The sequence below is a fragment of the Mizuhopecten yessoensis genome, unplaced genomic scaffold (genome assembly GCF_002113885.1).
Source record: "Mizuhopecten yessoensis strain PY_sf001 unplaced genomic scaffold, ASM211388v2 scaffold8065, whole genome shotgun sequence".
Lineage (NCBI taxonomy): Eukaryota > Metazoa > Mollusca > Bivalvia > Pectinida > Pectinidae > Mizuhopecten > Mizuhopecten yessoensis.
In genome coordinates this window covers 222,991-245,240 of record NW_018407361.1, presented here as the reverse complement: position 1 = coordinate 245,240, position 22,250 = coordinate 222,991, and the positions used below count along the sequence as shown (strand labels likewise).

General features: G+C 36.0%; 1 protein-coding gene across 2 annotated transcripts in view; it reads right to left on the bottom strand.

The window, feature by feature from the left end:
• Positions 1–3,304: 3,304 nt before the first annotated feature.
• LOC110454789 (mucin-6-like) overlaps positions 3,305–22,250 on the bottom strand; it is a 25,105-nt gene continuing 6,159 nt past the window's right edge. The window contains exons 3-11 of one of the 2 annotated variants that reach the window (XM_021504495.1): positions 15,606–15,626; positions 14,738–15,325; positions 14,272–14,322; positions 13,503–13,550; positions 11,999–12,103; positions 10,881–10,949; positions 7,063–10,533; positions 6,308–6,706; positions 3,305–5,620 (exon numbers count right to left, since the gene is read on the bottom strand). In XM_021504495.1, the coding sequence (XP_021360170.1) occupies positions 3,837–5,620; positions 6,308–6,706; positions 7,063–10,533; positions 10,881–10,949; positions 11,999–12,103; positions 13,503–13,550; positions 14,272–14,322; positions 14,738–15,325; positions 15,606–15,626 (6,536 nt within the window). In that variant the 3' untranslated portion in view covers positions 3,305–3,836. The remainder of the gene's footprint in view (positions 5,621–6,307; positions 6,707–7,062; positions 10,534–10,880; positions 10,950–11,998; positions 12,104–13,502; positions 13,551–14,271; positions 14,323–14,737; positions 15,326–15,605; positions 15,627–22,250) is intronic. The other variant, XM_021504496.1, reaches the window with a different exon arrangement.

Below are 22,250 nucleotides of genomic sequence, written 5' to 3'. Positions count from 1 at the left end.
GCCTGCGTTTGGTCGAGTATTTAATCCAACTCCTCTCCAAACATTTGGACGAAAGTTAGGTGAGCTGCGAAAAGACGCTTGTGGATTTTGTGTATCTCGACTAGGAGGTCGTTTAGTTGTCACAGACACAGCAAAGGGATTTATCGCATTCATATCCACGACGAACGGACTACGGCCATTAGGGTTGACACGGGGTCTTGGTCTTTCGACTAGAGAATCAGCAACACCAGCAGGTAATACCTCATTGTTTTGCTGTGAACGATTTTCCTGTGTTTCATTTCGTACTTTGTCACTGATAGCTCTTATTAGATTCGTGTTGAATCTCCGTCGTGAGTTCCGGATCATTTCCCTCAGGTCGTTTTGTAAGCTTTCACTTATCCCGTCAACACCAACAGCACTACCCGAGGCCGATCCACCTTCAATCATAGCACAAACACAGGTATCAGCTTAATGTCAGCTTTACTTAGGATACATAGTATATCGAAAAGTATTAAGGGTTTTCATTTGTTTAAAGATCTATCTAATCGGAAGCAAAATCATATCCAAAGTAAATAAATGAATAAAATAATCTCGTTCAAGTTAAATGCAGGATGTGTGAAAATGTTTATCAGTTCTATATATTAATAAACCTTTTACAAAAGGTAAAATGCGTGAAACTGACATTTAACACAAACATAGCTTGTTTAATGTAGGATGTGAGACAGTGGGTTCTTAAATAGTTATATATCAGTTAAAATAATCGAGGAATAAGAGTATCTCTTATTGCTTGATGAGTAAGAAGAGGACTATTATTCAGTAGTAAAAAGGTTAAAGGTGAAAAGGAATTGAGTAAGATAAGAGCTAAGGACAGTAAGTTTTATGCCATATTATCCCCGTGACCATGGTTACAATACCAACTCAGTTTTCTAATGACTCATCACATTAATGTCGGGTCTCTATGGAAACATGATGATGCGTTTAGAGTATTTAGATGTACCTCTTTGTCGCGCAAGCTCATTTATTTGATTCGGTGTTGACGCCGAGGTTACTGAAAGAAATATTCAAATTTCAGGATAAGTACAATGAATGCAAGACCGTTAAAATGGACAACTGCGAAAATATCAGCATTTCAGTATCAGACGTGAACATTAACGAGGTATTGCACATGCTGTTAAAGTAAGTAAGTGTATCATAAATCGATATAATTTGAAATCGTTTTTTCAGTAGTATTACACTGACAAAAGACCAAGCAGCAATGGAAATATCAACAGAAAAATGACAACATGAGCACATAAAATGATGATAGAGAAACGAGCAGGAATCACCATCAATTAAATAACTAGCATCAAGCTCAAATAGAAACATTCGAAAACTGAAATAAGATGTATGGCAAGCTCCAAACCTAGCTAGAGTAGTGGTGTAATGTTCACTTAAACGTGTTGGCTGTTGAGCTTAGTACAAGTCGTAGCTGTTAGGACCGGGTTAAATCATATTGAAGCAGAATCTCACCTTGTTAATCAATACAGCGTTTGTCTGTGTAAGTACTCTTCCAGGCCGTCCCTTGTTACGTCATGCATGGCATTGCTGAATAGTTGTTATAATATTGTGATACACTGTTTATCTGTTACAACTATCAAACGAATCATACGCATACGGCCGCTGTGCCGAGGATTGTTTGGTTAATGTTTCTATTAGTCAGTTCAATCGCCTAAACTAAATCTTCACCAATTTTTGTGTATAAATAGCGACACATTTATTTTCAAATTCTGTCTCACACATCTTTGGACGGTACAAGTTACATTAAATCATTCCAAGAAAGCAGGGTGTATTTAAATTGCATCTGGTATATTACCGGTGCTTAATTAGATGAAATTAATTGTTTCGAACATATGTTTGTACCACACAATACCATAACATACTTTGCACAACGACATTGACATTATTTGTATGTAAGTACTGTACTTATAGATCATAATGTATTTCAATTATGTTTATAGTATCTTCTTCTACCTGCTCTTTATATTTTAATTAATAACACTGATGTATACATCTTTTTTCACTGACTGTTTTGAATTTTGTATCTTAATCACCTTGATGTTTACGGTATCTCCCACTGACTGCTATACTTTAATATCTTAAATAATCACCTCGATATTTACAGAGGTCCTGCAGTAGTCGGTGCTATACGTTTATGTCACAATGTATTACCTTTTGATATGATAGTATTCATCTCAATGTTTAAAGTATTCTCCACTGACTTATATACTTTTCTAACGTTAGTAATTACTTCGATGTGTATAGTAATTTCCACTGAGTGTTAAACCTTTGTATCTTAATTACCTCATTGTTTGCAGTGTTTTCCTCTGACTGTTATACCTTTATATCTTTAGTAATTATCATGATCTATATCGTTTGTCCATGCACGGTTGTACTTTTATAACTTTAGTTAATACCTCAATGTACCTCGATGTTCGCAGTATTTTTCGTTGACTGTTATTTCTTTATTTCTTATTTGGTTACTTATATATTTACAGCGTCTTTCCATTGACGACTATTCATTTGTATAATTAAAATTTACCACGACGTTAAAAGTGTTCACTTCGATGTTTTCAGTAATTTCCTCTTACTGTAATTTCTTTATATCTTACTTAAACGTTTTTCTATTGACGACTATACCGTTATATCTGTTCATTAGCACATCGATGTAAAAGTGTTCACCTTGCTGTTTACAGGTTTGTTCGTCTGACTGTTGTCTCGTTATATGTTACTTACCTAAATGTTAAGCGCGTTTTTCCGTTGACGACTTTCCCGTTATACCTGCATTTTATCATCTCGATATTTACAGAATTTATTCAGTCACTTATGTACCTGTATATATTAATCTATAACATCGATGTTAACGGTATTCGGTAGTGGTATCTTCTCGTTGTTCTTTTAAATCAGTACAATTGTTTCGTCGTATATAAACGCTGTCTTATAAAATATTTTTCTACAATGCATTTTTACTTAATTAGACTCTGTCCGAGTTTGAATAGGTAAACTGTACCAGATGTAAAAATGATGTGACTCGCATTCCCGTTATGTTTCGATTTAAAATCAAAAACAAAGAATATATTAATTATCACTGTAAAATTTAATGATATCAAGGCAATATGAAATGCTGTTGAAAGTATAAGAAAAAGGTAACTGTTACTATGAAAACATCGGGAGAACTGAGAGAACTTCAAAACTTGAAGAAGAGTCAAATATATATATATTATAAATTAGAAAAATTTACGGATGAAGAATCTCCTAGAAGAGATGAAAGTACTAAAGACTCGTTGTTGAGAATTTTTCTTTTTATAATATAGATATAGATATATATATAACTTATATACCAAATGTGATGTATCTGAATACTAATGAAGAAATGTTTAATGTTACGATAAAGTAAAGGGCACCTATTGAACAGCACAAAGTTTTACATTTCTATACTAGATTGGTTTAAATCTTAGTTTCGAGGGATTTCGTTTTGAAAGATATTGAGGAAATAATGAATTTCAACATTATATTTTTTTTCAAATAATGGACAAAATTACAATGTAAGTAGCAAGTAAAGCAAAGCAATGAACATATATTTGATAAGAATAATGAATTAGCAAGCAGTGATAAATGAAATACAGCATAATATTTACACTTGAAAATATACACGTAGTCTTTTCATGTTGTTTACATCAAAAGGCACGTGTACAATCACTGCACTAAGATAATGTACATATACGCGCGCACACACATACACACATTACACACAACCGTGTATTGTTCATGAATACATAAATACACACATGCATTATAGCCGAAAATGATGATATCGCACTCTACACCAATGGAGTATTAAAGTTCAGGGAGGCGGTGACAGTCGGAGACGAGTGATGGATGGTACTAGAACGTACCAATGGATTTACTGTAACACCTGTTTGCAAGGTTGACAGCATAGGACGATTTGTACGGACACTAGTTGTGGCGCCCATATTCATGAGAGATAACTGGGAACTCGATATGGCAGTGTCCGCTATCATAGCTGTGGCGTTCATTTCCATAAGATTTGAAGGTGGCGGTGGTGGCAAACCGAGCAGCCCAAAACTTGAAGAAGAGTCAAACCCTACGAAGGGAACACTGTCGGTGGATGTGCTTCTTTGTGTTACCCCGATGGTCGAAGATGGTGAAAAGGATGCTCTTGAGGTTGGAACATTTGTTCCACCAATGAAACTGTTTATCATTCTTGGGTTGGCACTTGTCATAGATGATCTTCCTCTGGTTGTTGAAAATAATGGTTTTCGTGTTACTGTGGAGCCTGAAAACATTGATCGGAACAAAGGCATATTTGGGGTAGAAGGAGGAATACTAACACCTCCTGCGTCACCAAATCGGGTGGTTGATCTCATCCTGCTTCCTCCGAATCCGATATTTTTCTCTAAAGTCAGAGAGCTAGTTGTCCTCAACGGTCGACGAGTAGTACTACGGCTAAATGGTGTTGTCATCTTAGATTCCGCAAACTGGCGTGTAGTTCCTTGGAATTTTGGCTGTGTTGATTGACTTATTAATTCAGAGGTCGTTGATTGAGTATTGATGCCAGACACTTGTCCAGCGCTGGAAACTGGTGTTGCATTAGTTACACCTAGTAACGGCGATAAACTTGTAAAGTCATTCTTAAATGAAGATAGAAGATCGTTTGGTATATTTGCCAAAAGATTTGAAGCTTCAACTCTAACTTTAGCTGCTCCGTTTATCCTGTTTCTAACGAACTCACTTCGCATAGTGTCGAATTCAGTCTTTCTCATAGAAGGAACTATTGACTGAGCGTCGGATGCTATCTGTCCTATTCCAGTGTTTGTTTTTTTTGTGGATGCAAGTGCATTTAAATCGTTTAGCGGATCAACCCGGTTTGACTGTCTTTCTAACGCACCAAACACATTCTGATTGACTAACGATTGTTGAGTGTTAACATTTGTTAAACTTGGTATTGGCTGTGCTCGGGATCCAGAAACAACGGAACGCCCTGTGGTTATGCCAGAACCCGTACCCTGAACACCGAACTTTATACTATTCCTACTCGCCGGTAGTTGAGAAATACCAATTTGTCGAAATCCCTGATTAGGTTCTTGGTTAAAAAGAGTACTACTGTCTGTTACAACTCGTAGCGATTCTATGTTAGGGGTTTTGATAAGTATTGAACTGAAAATATTTTGATCTTGAGTAATTTCGTTAGTTTTCCCATTTAACTTTTGAGTACCCGAAATATTTCTATCGGTTTTATTATTGGAAATCACAGTTTGATTAGAAAGAATAGGAAACGACATGTTATTTGATTGGCTATTTGTTGTGTTGTTTCTAATGTTTATTTCCCCTTGTGAATTTGTGCTATTGAAATTTGGTTCTCCTATCAAAACGGGATTTATGGGAGCAGTATTTGCTGATCTAGATACAAATACGTTTTCCAAAGCATTACTTGCCCGTATATCTACAATTCCCGTTTTAGGGATGTTTATGCTTTCGGTCATACCAGCGAATGGAGGGGGTGGGGGAAAGTCGAGCTTGGAATCTTTCGGAACGGCGGGGACCTGCGGTGATGTGCTGAAAATTGCTTGCACTGGCTCCTGACCTGAAATAAGGTTTACGATATATAGAACAATAATTTAAGAGAAAGCCGTCACAAAGTAGGTGTATTATCCCCCTCCAACGAGACAATGAACATGTTTCCATACAATAACTATTGCGATGAATGGAAAGCAAATATAGCAAGCATGTAATTAACATCGATACAACACGTATAAAAGCGAACGTTCATACTTAATGATTATATCTATAATATAAGACGTACAGGTGATCATTTCCGTGATTTATGTATATGATATAACAAGCACTGAAAAGAGTATCCATACCTGATATATGGGTATGTAAAAGTGGCATAGTTTATGATTGTGTGTGATGTAAGACTTACTAACGAGAATAATCATTATTGATATTACATGTTCAGTAGAACATATTTATGTTTAATTATTGTATATATGACTTGGGAAGAAGATAATAGTATTGCGTATGATGTGCGACTAACCCTTGCGATTGCTCTTAGGTGATACAGAGGGATAGACGTCTGAGAACCATTTCATAAAAGGAAAGCGAACGTAAAAGGAAAGCGAACATTTAGGTGCATTGTTATGATAAAAGATAGCTACACAATATGACTCAAATTAAATAAACATAAAGCATTACATGATGCAACATATGCGTGCTGATTAAGCATTAGCGAACAGAAAAAGCAAGTGCGTGTTAGACGTTAAATACATACCTGGAATTGCACCTGAAGCTGAAGGCGAAGCTGAAGGCGAAGCTAAAGGCGAAGCAAACTTTCGTGCATCAACAACTGCTTGTGCTACTGTGTTTATAACTGCAGTGGGAGTTAGAGCGCTTTTGGCAGGGTTAAATTGGTGCGAAAAGAATTCACTCAACACTTCCGATATAAGTGTCTTCAGTGTAGAAATATCCATCATAACATTCTGCGGTGTACTTTGTGCTGTATGCGCCAAAGCCTTACCTAGTGTCGCGTTGACGCTGGACAGCGCACTGTCGACTAAGCCTCCTGCAGCTGACAACACTTCAGCTTTAGTAGAAGTATTACTGATTTGGTTCAACCTTTCAACGAGTCCCGAGGTGTTGAGAGTCGTCTGTATTAGACCTCTGACAGCTGCTGAAAAATAAGGTATCATTTTTACTTTAGTTTTGATTTCTTTGTCATTTTGGAATAAGCATTCATTGACGTGCAGAAAACACACAATAGAAAACGAAAAAGAAGAAATCGACATCAGTGTTAACGTTTCATCGACAAACTATTTAAATGAGATACACCATATATCATAAAATCGCCATCATGTCAAACTTTATTCGATTTAGTATCGTTGCATACAACACGGAAATACAGCAGAGATTACAGCAATGTGAAGTCAGCAGCAAAGACGTAATGGACCAGAGGGGAATTTAACACTTTTCTTACATTGACAAAGTATCTTAGCTGTATCCCGATAAAGAAGAATCTACTATGTATACCTGTAGGCATTACTACATCCGTGATGATCGAAGCAGTTTTGAATGCTGTTGTCGCTTGTTCCACAACCGGTTTTGGGTTTTCTGTAGTTGTAGGTTGTTGGTTCATTGGTGTGCCTGCCGTAATGTTTGCGTTAGCGGCGACGATGATATTGGGTAATGAAAGTGCAATCTCCACAGGCAGGCCAGTCAACTGTTCTGGTGAACTAACGCCAATCGCTAGAGACTGAGAAGGTATCGTTTGGGGTATATCATTAATGGTGTTAGTAAATAATGTGCCGTTACCAGAAGAAACAGAGCTATCTACATAAACTGTACTTACGTTAAGTACTTCAGATGTTGTTTTAAGAGTTGGCAAGTCCATAGGGACATTAGGGGCTTGTGGTGTAAAGGGGGCTTTAATTTGTATGGAGATGTTGCTTGACATTACTTTTGTGGCGCCTTGTGCGTCTACAGGGGCTAAATTCGGGACTTGTCCTTGCGGTTGAATGCCGATTATGCTAGTGGCCGCATGAATATCTGCGGTTTTGTTAGATGTGTTAATTGTGGTTTTAGAATTGGTATTTGTAATCGATAGGACGATAGGAGGTGGAAGGTTACCCGAAGACTGATTGAATGACTCTATTTGTGTTAATACAGAGCTGGGTACAGACTGGGCTGGCTGTACGGGGACTATGGTTTCGGGAGGAGCAGTTGCTACGACACTAGTTACACGTTCTCGATTCACATTCAAATTAATATTGCCGACTCCGTTTTGAACACTTGTCTCGTTAGACATAATACCTGTGCTCAAACTTGCCACGGGGTTTTGAATAAACGTTTGTGATGAAATGGTGTCAGATTGCAAATTGGTATTTTGCAATATAGTTTGTCCCCCTGAAACACCAGTTGACTGTGCTTGGTTTAAATTAGCGTTAATATCATTGACTAAGTTTTTAATATTTGTCCTAGTTGATAATGGATTTGTGGGAATATTTGAAACTATTTCTGTTATACTGCCCGTAGCTTGGTTTGCGTTTAATGTTATTAGATTAGGTGTTAAATTGTTGTTGCTATTGACAATTGTTTGTTCACCTACAACGCTGGTTGATATTGTTTTATTTATTTTCCCATTGACACTGCTAATTATGTTGTTTTGAATAGCTGGTTGAGGGGGAAATTGGATTGTAGGACTATTTGGCTGTATGTCCGTGATTAATCCAGGTGCTGGAACATAGGTCTGAGATGTAATTGGATCCGTAAGTAAAGCATTGCTTTGAGTATTGGTTTGTACTGCATTTTGAGTATTTGCTATGTTTGTATTTCCTGTGATCTCAATTGTAATGGGGTTTGGATTTCTCGTATTCGAGATCCCTTGAATTGTATTTTGTACAGAATTTGATACGTTCGTTTGCCCTCTTTGAATATCATTTAGAACTACGTTCGTATCTAGAAAGTTGCGTTGCTCCAAGTTCTGATTGGCATTAAGAGTACCCGCCGGACGTCGTGTTTCAGCTAAAATTACGTTTGAACTTCCAAAGGCATTTGGACTTGCAAAGCCATTTTTTATGTTGCTTTTCACACCTTGTCCTTGAATTAGATTCTGATCCAAAATTTGTTTTTTTATATTAAGTTGTCCAGCATTTCCATTCTGACTGACTATTGTTCCTACATCAGGAAATTTAGCCTGGGTGTTAATGATTTGCTGTCCTTGTTGTGTTTGTTTGACGTCTATCGCATTGTTGATGACGCTAGATCTGAATTGACCAAGATTTGCGTTATTCTCTATCACAGGTATTGTACCTATTTGAGTTTGGGAAGCACCTTGATCTATTACAGAAGTTAAAATATTTACTTGAGCCTCTGATGCAACCATGTTATTAACAGCATTATTACTAACAGGCTGACTTTGTGTGATAGGCAGATTATTAACCGGAAGCTGATTAGTAACGGCGTTTATGGTTGGAGTATTGACAGACTGGCTTTGATCAAACGGGCGGTTAACTATATCAATACTCTGCTGTGCTGAGGCTTGTAAATTAGGCATTATATCGTTAGTGTTGCTTGCTATACCACCTAATTGAACTGAATTGAAAGTCGATTGGTCAATCTGCCCTAGAATATTTTGCTCTACTTGTGAGTTGACATTTGTAGGGATTGCAGACGCTGGCAATATAGGAGGCGGTAGAGACATTGTACTGTCTACCACGTTAGTTGACTGCTGTGGGAAAGCAACGTTGTTTTGTGGTTGTACAGACTGTGGCATAATCTCTAGAGTATTACTCTGGGCTGGTATTTGAGATAACCCTGTACTTGCTGTTGACTCTAAACTGCCCTGAATTATCTGTACAGTCTCGGGAAGGATCTGGGACAAACCTGTCTGAGTGCTTGTTGGTGAATCAATAACGGGTCCCGTTGTAAAATCAGTTGGAACTATATTATTTAATTGCAAAGATGCTGATGTATCAACAAATGGTGGTTGTGGAGAAGGTGTCTGTGTAAGTATTTGTGTCATGCCAGTTTGAATACTAGTTGGAGATTCAAAAATGGATGTTGCGGCTAGACCAGTCGGCATTACTTTACTATTTTGCATACTTGCTGATGAATCGAACGCTGTTTGTTGGGCAGAAGTGGTCAGTGTTGATGTTTGTGTCCTGTCCATTCGCGTACTGGCTGGTGTTTCGAAACCGGGTTGTGGTGTAAGAGCAGTTTGCATGTTTGTTTGAATACTTGCTGATGTATCAAACCCTGATTGGATAGAGGTTGTTGGTTGTATCGGTGGCATGTCAGTTTGTATATTTGTTTGCATACCATTAACTGCAGATGGTTCAAACTGTGTACTGCCTGTTTGTGAACCTGTCATAAATGTATCTGTAGTCTGAATATTAGCACTAGTATCGACAGGAAGTGACTGAGCGCCAGAGGCAGCCTGAAAGACGGTGCTTGTAGAGCCCCCATTAGATTGTATAGGAGTCTGTGGAGCTGTTGTCTGTCCAGGGATTACTTGTTGTAGAGGATCAACATTATTTACTAGTGGCAGTGTTGCTGGTATTATCTGTGTATCTAATCTGTTAATATCATTAACACTACTTGGGAGGAAAAGGGTTCTATCCTGGAGGGGTGGCGTTGCTGTGTCTACAAATGCGTTGTTAGCACTAGGATCCGGAATGTTGTTAGGCACAAATTGGTTAGGATCTGGTCCTCGGTTAGTAAACTGATCAACACCTGAAGATGTCGGATTTTGATCACGCATCACTGCAATCGCTCTCCTGCCTGATCCCGATTGGTCCATGCTTGTCCTTCCATTCGACTGGTCTAAGCGATTTGTTGATTGGGTAGCAATGCTCTGACGAGACCTTGTCCTAAAATCGGGGTCCAGTGGTCGTCTGTCAATGCGGTTTATATTATCACCTCTCAGAGCATTACGCCTTTCGTCTAGAATCTGGTTTCTGACACTGCTGCTCCTTAAAGTTTCCGGCTCTTGCAACAAACCACCTTTGAAAAGGTACAAAGCCATATATTCTTGTTGGCAATATTTATGAGTTTGTCAGCAAACAGACAAGTGCTCTACGTTGTATTAAATGTTATAGACAATAATTTTAATAAATAGTTTCACTGATTAACTTAGTTTTATCACATGTTAATATCGCTTTATAATCGATAAAGCTGAACCACATAATGCGAAAAATGACAGGTTCTGGTGAGGATTTCACCGGATACGTATTTACTAAATTTTATTTTCTTTAGTGCAAAACGTTTTTAATTTAACTACTTTTTTAAGTAAATGTATACATATATGCAATTACTGCGTAATGATAATGACGCTAAGAACTGTGTCTTACCTGTTTCCCCGTCCCGAGGACGCAGCACCACAATAGACTGTTCTCGTCCCACAGGTGGACCAGTAGAGCCTGACCAGGGCAAAAAGAATCATCAAATGCACATTATCATAACGTTAATCTCAAAATATGTATCAACTCTTAATTTGCTTTAAAACGGGTGCTGACATAAAGTGTACCACTTTAATTATCAATATACTGATTAACATATATCTATTAACACACAAAGTTAAGTCAAATGTATGTATTACAAATAAAACAGTCCATTGTTTAAACAAGTGTTGTAAGTTGGGATGAACGTTTTAATCATGGAATAGGCACTCGGAAGTAATCTACTTCGCTTACATACTGTATACCGGGAAACTTTCGCTCCGTCAAATTTTCGCCCTTCACCGACAAAGTCCTTATTCGCCCAGTGTTAAATTCATCCTACACCGCCAATAGTGGAACACATTGGACCCCAATTGCATCACATACGGTACCCGAGTTAAGCCTCAGTGTAGACGAAATAGTGACAACGCATGTGCCATCGTATACGTAATTTCTTTTAGAACTTTCGCCGTCATGTTAAATTCTCCTTCAGATCGGTAGGCGAAAGGGACGAAAGTTAAACTGCGGCGAACGTTTCTCGGTAAACATTTTTTCAGTAGAAATGAACTAATTCGTTAAGGTATAAATCACAATCAATCGAATGACATACCACAATCCTTCGAAATAAACCTTTCAAGTAAACATATTCGTTGCAATTTGTTTTTAAATATAATGTCATTTACATACAATACTCATTTATGTTTTGTGCTTAACTATTTATATATTAGTTATGGTTCACAATATACATAACTATATATATTTATTAGTTATGAATCACAAGGTACAGTTTGTACATAACTATATATATATCAGTTATGAATCACAAGGTACATAACTATATATATATTAGTTATGAATCACAAGGTACATAACTATATAAATATTAGTTATGAATCACAAGGTACATAACTATATATATAATAGTTATGAATCACAAAGTACATAACTATATATATATTAGTTATGAATAACAAGTACATAAATATTACTGATCCCTAAACCACCCAGAACGTATATGTAGCATCTTTTACCTCTGCCGGTCTGTGGTCTCGGAAGAAGATTGGCCCGACGGGCGGCGTTGATGATTGTCCGCAGGTTTAAAGGCAATGTGTTATTCTGCTGCATGCGAGCTCTCACTGTGATAAAGTATTCAAACATTTAATGCAATACTCCAATGTTATGTTTAAGACATGCATTTATCATAATATTTCCCCCTTCGGAGCCCTCGACAAAACCACATTGTATCCTAAACACTTTATGTACAATACAGGGGTTGTATATGTAAATTTTAACTTGGGTAAATACCGATCACAGTAATTACCAGAGAGATAGGTACCACTGAGTTATGATATTTTTAAGCATTACCATCAGGATTTTCAGATAATTGTGCTTACAAATTGCCTCTGGCATACTTACATATACAGGATTGAGATAAACACAAACAGTATGATTGTACAACCTACTTACAGAATGACAAACTGCGTAATAAATTACTAGCAATACGATAAATTACTTGACATTATCCTGCTAACTCTCTTTCGACATTTAAATAAAAAGCATACGATCGAAACCGTAAGTTTATGGACTAAACATAACGTGATAGATTATATTTATTATCGACTAAACGTTTACTTAAAGGTAGATTTTTATTATTTGTGCTAACTTTGTCCTGATAATTTTAATTGTTTTTACACTGAAGTTTTGACGTTTGGCTGGTGGAATTGATGGGAAGTTGATAATAGACAAATGACCATTTGTGGTTAATATAAGACATATCGGTTAAACATAATTACTGCATTTGAACATGATTTAAAAGAGGTGAACGGACACTGGATATACATTTGGTATATACATACATACCATAAGGAATGATGTCCACAAGTATTCCAGGACATACACTCTCAAGAAAAAGTGTCTAGACAGTTGAAAATATGATGATACCTCTACTTTATGTATATTGTACGTGATAATTTTCCTATGTGATTCACTGGGTCAATATTTTCAGCGCTTTAAGCGACTTTAAGGAGTAAAGGTGCCGCCATATCATGTGATCATTTGGAAACTACTCCACATTGTTGATATCATGACGACTTAGGACTTCAACATGACATACGTAAGCACGATATAAATAGGTCAATGTTTTGATTAAAGATTTACAATGAGTTGTTACAAATGACTAATGAACAAACCAATACAAATTTTACGTAGTAACATTATGTAATGCTGAAGTATTAATATGTGCACCGCTAATCTGTTAGGATAAGTATTCCAAGTAATAGAAATTATTAAAATTAAGCGCGTGACGTTGTTACAGTAACTAATATGAAATCTGCACGCAAGTGAAACAAATGTTAGTTAATTATCTATGTACACGCACATGCTAAACGCAAGCGCAATGGCTATTAGCAAAGACATATGATAATTTATACAATAGAACTATAGGTTCTAATACAATAATTACGTATGTAAACATTACGTCAAAGATAATAATGACCAATATAAAATGTAGTCAATCAAAGTATGATGACGTTTTACCTCTTCTGTTGAGTCGCCTGTTGTCCCCGCCTAGAAAGCGTCGTGCGTCTGCAAAAATGTGCAATGCTATATATTCAAGCATGCGGCTTGATTGTTATACAAGGCAGAAACGATACTGAAAGCCACGGTAAATAGTAAAGCTTTAAATAGGCTATATGTTAAATGATTGAGCGCATGCCGTCGTGGTGTTTAGTAACACATTAGTACTACTACAGTTAAAGGATAATTAACATAAAATGATTTTCGATTAAAATAAAGGAAACAATGGAGTGTTTACATTTTGACATGATTTTCATAACCACCTGCCAGTAAGACTGTATGACTCTAAACTGACCTATTAAATATTTTCTATAAACAAATATAGAACTATTGCTGCGAGCAGTAATATTTCTGTATCTTATATTGAAATATTTCGAATCAGAATAAAAATTCCTGGTAAATTTCCTTTCCAGATAAAGGCAAAAAAGCAACAACGAAAAATTCCCAAAACGCAACACATATAGAATGGCCGATATGATAATACAACAACAGAATCCAACGGTACCTCAACCCCAAATAACAAAATAAACTACGTCACAAATAAAAGCCAAACAACGGTACTCTGGTCGATCCCCAATCAACAAGTTTCTTCAATTCAAAAGAGATAGCACTTATGAAAATGTAAATGAGAATGCACCAAAACCTCCATGAAATGCCTACATGATTTCACTAAGCTAATGAATGGATTGACATTAGTAGGAATTAGATGATAAACAATTTAGGGTCTAACCTGGCATTAGCTGCAACTGTGTTCTTCCATCCGGTCGAGGAATCAGAAACCCTGTAAAAACCAGACTTGTTGTTATAAATATACACAGACTTGTGTTTTGAAATATATTGCATAATCGGCTGCATTTAATGCATACACCAGTTAACAATAGTGTCGTATATATACCGTGTCGTCATCTTAATGTTTACAAACAGGAATAGAACTGTCGAATCATTACAACAGCGACATACAGTTTTATATTCTAAAGGAATTTTTAATTTCAACAAATACAAAGTCAGCATTTGACAGTCTACATTAATTATATTGACATCTTATCCATTTGCCACCATTACATTTAATTACCTACCTCATATTAAGGAAAATACGAAACAATCATGGTGATACAGTTATACTGTAGACATATTGAGAAGTACATTTTCATCAGAAGTTATTGTTAAACCATTCATCAATGCCTAGTTCTACTTACCGATTAGTCTTGGATTGCCGCCTCTTCCTGTCGTTGATCTGCCATTTTGAAGCAAATTTCTCATAGACCTCACAGCCCCCTGCTGTACTGGAGTAAGGATAACCCTGGCGTTTTCCATTGCATTAGGGGCAGTACCCGTCCTTCCTCTTTCTCGCGTGCTTGCAACCCCAACACGTGTGCTTGCTGTTCCGACACGTGTGTTTGGTTGGGCACGTGTGTTTGGTTGGGCACGTGTGTTTGGCTGGGCACGTGTGTTTGGTTGGGCACGTGTGATTGGTTGGACACGTGTGTTTGGTTGGGCACGTGTATTAGTGGATGCGACACGTGAGTTCGAAATACCAAAACGTGTGTTGGCAGGTCCAAGCCGTGTGTTGCTAGTTTCAATACGTGTGTTGGCAGTTCCAACACGTGTATTGCTGGTTCCAGCACGTGCGTTGGTAGTTCCCACATTCCTTCGTGATGTAATTACTCTACCCGAGGCAGTTCTCCTCAGTGCTTCCGTGCCGACTGTCCTCCGAGATGGGGCTAGTCTGTCTGTCCTTCTCGATGTCCCTAACCTCCCACTTGTCTCTGCTCTTGTTAACGTGCCTATCCCCAAAACAATAATACACAATGTCAAAGCGAAAGGTTTAAAGACCAAAACACAACTATATGTAGTAGAGTGTAGTATATCTATAGTCATAGTTATACGACGTTATCATAATGAGATCATTGATGATCGTAAATGCATTCCAGTTTACTAATGACCTTAATATTTATGTCAAACATTTTTTTTTTAAATCGATGTGAACATTGTGATATATTTGTAAGAGCTGTACATTAAGTGCTGTCAATATATGACGATATTATAAAAAGGTGTGATACTTACGGTTACTGCTTCCACTTAAATCTACAAATGAATATAGTAAAAAAATATAATAAACTGCGTACATAGCCCGGTCACAGAGGTGTTTTATAACATTCCACATAGTATATGTTTATTTCAAAGTAATGCTAACCTTATAACATAATCTTTTAATTAGTAATGTTTAATGCAATCATCAAAATAGGCAAGCAAGGAGAAGTTTCCGCAATATATTTATTGTTTCAGAGCAAAAACCGAACAGATATCAGTTAAATTATATGAATACGACAGGCTTTACTTTAAAAAAAGGGAATATAAGAACGCGTTTATTTGGTGTAAGTGTATATACAGAAGGAATATAAGAACGCGTCTATTTGGTGTAAGTGTATGTACAGAAGGACAATAAGAACGCGTCTATTTGGTGTAAGTGTATGTACAGAAGGACTATAAGAACGCGTGTATTTAGTGTAAGTGTATGTATAGAAGGAATATAAGAACGCGTCTATTTGGTGTAAGTATATGTACAGGAGGAATTTTAGAACGCATCTATTTGGTGTAGGTGTATGTTCAGAAGTAATATATATATGAACGCGTCTATTTGGTGTAAGTGTATGTACAGGAGGAATAACGCGTGTATTTGGTGTAAGTGTATATACAGAAGGAATATTAGAACGCGTTTATTTGGTGTAAGTGTATGTACAGAAGGAATATTAGAACGCGTTTATTTGGTGTAAGTGTATTTACAGAAGGAATATAAGAACGCGTCTATTTGGTGTAAGTGTATGTACAGAGGGAATATAAGAACGCGTCTATTTGGTGTAAGTGTATATACAGAAGGAATATAAGAACGCGTTTATTTGGTGTAAGTGTATGTACAGGAGGGATATAAGAACGCGTTTATTTGGTGTGAGTTTATGTATAGGAGGAATATAAGAACGCGTTTATTTGGTGTGAGTTTATGTATAGGAGGAATATAAGAACGCGTTTATTTGGTGTAAGTGTATGTACAGAAGGAATATAAGAACGCGTCTATTTGGTGTAAGTGTATGTACAGAAGGAATATAAGAACGCGACTATTTGGTGTAAGTGTATGTACAGAGGGAATATAAGAACGCGTTTATTTGGTGTAAGTTTATGTATAGGAGGAATATAAGAACGCGTTTATTTGGTGTAAGTGTATGTACAGAAGGAATATAAGAAAGCGTCTATTTGGTGTAAGTGTATGTACAGAAGGACTATAAGAACGCGTGTATTTGGTGTAAGTGAATGTACAGAAGGAATATAAGAACGCGTCTATTTGGTGTAAGTGTATGTACAGGAGGAATACTAGAACGCATCTATTTTGTGTAGGTGTATGTACAGAAGGAATATAAGAACGCGTTTATTTGGTGTAAGTGTATTTACAGAAGGAAGATAAGAGCTCGTTTATTTGGTGTAAGTGTATGTACAGGAGGAATATTAGAACGCGTTTATTACGTTTAAGTGTATGTACAGAAGGCATATAAGAACGCGTGTATTTGGTGTAAGTGTATTTACAGAAGGAATATAAGAGCTCGTTTTTTTGGTGTATGTACAGGAGAAATATAAGAACGCGTGTATTTGGAGTAAATGTATGTACAGGAGGAATATAAGAACGCGTGTATTTGGTGTAAGTGTATGTACAGAAGGAATATAAGAACGCATGTATTTGGTGTAAGTGTATGTACAGAAGGAATATAAGAGCGCGTCTATTTCGTGTAAGTGTTTGCACAGGAGGTATGTAAGAACGTGTGTATTTGGTGTAAGTGAATGTACAGAAGTAATATAAGAACGCGTGTATTTGGTGTAAGTGTATGTACAGGAGGAATATAAGAACGCGTCTATTTGGTGTAAGTGTATTATGTACAGGAGGATTATAAGAACGCGTTTATTTGGTGTAAGTGTATGTACATAGTATGGGTGTATGAACAGTTGTTAATATGCTGTAATGGTATGGAATGTTAGCTACACTGAGTATGTGCTGTACATATTAATGAGAGAACAAATAAAATGTAAAAATTATATTATCGGAAAACGGTATCATTTTTTAATGATGATTATTTATGACGTTAGGAGTAGCCATAAATACATTTTAGCCGTCAGTAAATGAAATGCACTTTGTTTATGCGGCAAGCAGATATGTTATCCCAGGTTTCGCGCTAAATTGCTTCATTGGATAACTCTTGTATTGTGTATTATTGGTAGTACCATAGTAGCCAATCATTACTGTACTTCTAGCTATCACAAACAGACAAGTTGTACTCTCTGTAGGAAACAATTAGTATAATACAATGCGTTTCATAAAATTCAATAGCCATGTATGTATTGATATAAGGGGCTATTATATTTAATCGCCATATATATAATATATGGTGTTGTTTATATATAAGATAGGTTTTGGCTCACACAGCACAATTTAATATATTACTTCCACAGTAACTGTTTATGAATTGTTGTTTGTCTATACAACAATAGTAAACAATTGTTTTACTATAGATATGACTGTCATATATCACAATAAAAGGACAAAAACAAAACAGCGTATGTAATAGAAGCCAGTAACAGAAACAAAGAAACACTTGTTCACATTGTTTTCTTTACTCGTTATCCGATGTATATGAATATAAAGATGTGTTCGGACAATGAAAGTATCTGTGTGCTAGTGCTATTTTACATGATTAATTATATTTTACCTAATACGTCTACTCTTAAGTGGACTCGTCAAATGATTTATGGTATGGACAGTGTTTAGATATGTAAAAATAACAAACTGTTTACTCCTTTTCGAAGAAACTGTTCACTAAATTACAAAAGCACTAGTATTCACATAACGTTGGAAACTAAGTCATGTTCTGAGTAAATAGTTCTGTGAGTGTCGAATTGTGAACAAAGATCACATTTAACTATTCAAGCAAGTTTTTTAAGCATCACAGTTTCACTGGGAAACAATTTATGGCCGTTTAGCAATAATCATAAGTAAAAAGATTTACATGTTCTATCCTTTATACCACAACCTTTCGCTGTGTATACTATACCGGAAATGGTCTTAATAAGACTGGCAATTTGCCTTTGGTCGGATCACTAACAAGGACGACGATCACCAGTCAAACACCTATAAATGCTACTAGTGACCACGGAAAGGGTTTGTGTAGGTCACTGGTGTGATACTCGAACTACCATCTCATTCACACAGTCACAAATGTCTCCAAAGTATTAACCAAAAGGTCTATCAATGGTAGGCTTAGCAATGCTATCTAGATTGGTTATGATCCATATCGTCAATGTACTACCTAAATCAGGTCTATCAATGGTAGGCTAAGCAACGCTATCTAGATTGGTTATGATCCATATCGTCAATGTTTGTCCTGCTCAATTCCCACACGATCATGAAATTGAAAGTCTCCTCACACTCAGTACCACTAATGTATTATAAATATAGGTATTAAATTTCATGTGATATTTAGATTATTGTATGTTAATTAACAGCCACCATGGTGAGCGATCAAATACAACATATAACTTACTAAAACAATAGTTAGCGAAGGATTCAAATCAAAACATTCCAAGTGTTTAAAAACGCTTTGGTTAAGAAAAAAATATAGAGATACCAAAGTAAAGAAATAAACGAAAGAGTGAGAAAATGTTTTGCTTTTTCAGTTGACATAATCAACATGAACATATGTGCAAGCAAATACTACACACAAATACATACACAGTAAACTAAACACATTAAAATCACACTACTTGAAATATAACTTAAATTCGTCAAGAAACAGCGATGTTTAATCTATGATATGTCCAAGAGACACATAGTTGGTGCATAGACATATCAAGTCAAGTTGCTTTTTAATTATGACTCCAAACTCAATATTGATAAGGTATTCCCTACAATCAAGCTACCGTATATTTCACTTCTGTTAAAATATAATACAAATACGATAAATATATAAATACTGGTTTTAACACTTTAAATAATAATAATAACTCGAGGTTTTTATATATCGCTTTACCACAACCTAGTTCGTAGGTTGTCTCAAAGCTGTTCACAAATTATTATCCGTGGTTATAGGGCCTTTGCAACCAGCCAATATCTTTCTCAACTCCCTGGGGAGCATACAGCCGATGCTGCCATTTTCGTGCTCACATCTAGCATTCAACAATTCTAGCACAGCCCAACCATGTACTCCTTTACAACTGAGTAGACTGGAACAAACGAAGTAAAGTATATTGTTCAAAGATACAACACAGTGCCGTGAGATGGCTCGAACCCGCAACCCTTCGGTCGCGATCCCGGCTTCCTACCACTAGACTACCGTACCTCCTTAAATTTAAATATAAACGTATCCCAAAGAGTTTTCGGAGTCAAGGACAAAGTCATAAGATCCATAGTGTTTATTGTCATCATTCTATCGTAGTTCGAGCCACACACAATGTGCCTATGTGTATAAAAACAAGTACATGAGTTATGTGTGATAGAAACCATTCATCAAGACATGGTTTATTATATATCTACCAGCCTTTGTTATTGATCAGCAGATCTTCCTTATGCAACTGTCAACAAAATGTGTGTTTTGACATATAAATGTCATTATAATGTGCTAACGGTATCCCAGGTAACACATTAGTCTATTAGGTTCTGTGTTCCCCATAATGAGTAGGAGGCAAGACATCAAGTTGATAGGCGTTTGTCAATCATCCGATCACCATTAACAGACGACGAGATCAGCCCATAGCATTGCTGTCGGAGGGATCAAAACAACAGAGCTTTCCGCATGTGTAGCTTACATGAAATTGACATGTAGCTGACATGTGATTGACAGGTAAGGTCGTTATGCGCGTTTGTTCCACACATATATATACGCACCAGAGAAATTAATTATGCCGATTTACACTGTGAATGATATACAGATTGTAGCATGTTCACATTTGCATGCGTTTTAACACACTATGTGAGAAATCGCTTACTGTATTACGGCTTTATTGCCTAGTGGAATATGGGCGTTTTATACACGAGACATTTCCATATAGGGTCATGAAAAAAAATATTACAAGTAAAATGTTATGTTGCAAAACATTTCTTCAAAAATATATAACCGACTACGGTGCTTTCTGCTGCACCAAAGTAAATGATATGCATGTACAATTTTTGTGAAAATGAGATGTGTAATATCAAAAAGCGTAAGATATAAATAAATACTTTGAGAATCTCAATCATTTCAAAAAAATGTTTTATATTCCAGTTGAGTGTATTTTAATGTATTATCTATTCGAGTATATTATAATACATTGATAATTTATGGATATATTATCTTAATGTTCTTTTGAGAATGTTTTCATTTCCGTCCTTTGGATTTCTTTGAGGTTATCGTCCATGAATGTACATTATTTATATATTTTTGTTTGAATATGTATTACTTTTAATTTGAAAATTAATTCATTTTCCATTTGAGCGAGTCCTAATTTTTTCTATTTTGGTAAGAATTAATTCATTGTCGAATAAAGCACTTTTTTTAATTTAGCATTAAATTTCATATATTTAATTTTGTTTTACTTTCTTTTCAATTATCGTATGTTAAATTGTTGTATTATGAATTTCTAGGACTAATAAAAGCTGACACTACTTTGAAAGGCGTACCATAACGAAACACTTCAAGATTTATGTATATTTCCAATTCTCCTGTCACGTGAATGTGATATAAACTTTCCTCGTGATATTTTTCATTACCTTGTATATAAGATCAAACGTACTGTTCAATTACTTAATCTAATACCATGAACCGTTTTAAATGGTATTGTTTCCATGTGCGTGACCTTTGATCAACTAAGTACGAATATCATATGCATATTTTGTTATATTTAACAAATTTTGGGTTATATTCCCATCTTTTTATGAAACTATGTTATGTTTGTGCACTACTATAAAACTAATAATTAGAAAAAGCATATCGATACACAAATATTGATTTATATTGAAAAACCAAATATTCGGGCATCAACCTATTGTATGTTAACCATGCGTGCATTCAAAAAGTCTTGGTTTAGATTTGTGCTGCAATTTTAAATGGTCAAATTATAGAAACCTAGCATTACAATAGTCATCAATTGGTCCTTATATGGCCATTTAACGAAATAATACGATATTCCAAAATAGTATATACCTACATAAATATACTGATAGGAAAAAGAAGCGCAATTGCCGAAACCATTGTGCTGTTCTGTCCATACTTGGCTCGCCTTTTGAAACTTTTATATGTTTCACACTGAGGTTGCCTTTTGGCTATTCAGCATTTGAAATAAATGAAGTGTGACTAATCCGCCAGGTGAGCTCGTGCATTGAAAATTCTCCAAGTCCATGATAACTTAATGGCAGAGGGGTTAGTCAGATTTAAGAACACGCCTTTGGAAGCAGTTATCATTTAAAAACGTTTCTTAGGGAATTATTCTACTCCTTGAGAGGTATAAATGTCCCAAACGTTGCTTTTTTATTATGAATGTTAGTGTTATTTCGATGTTGTGCCCCGTTTCTCACTTTGAGGGAGTGGCCCTACTTGAAGTTCACCTAGATTTATATAAAGTTTTTCGTCGATAAAGCAGACGACGCTTACCCTTCCGGAAAGTGTAGTCTTATATTTTAGGGGTTTCTATGGATTT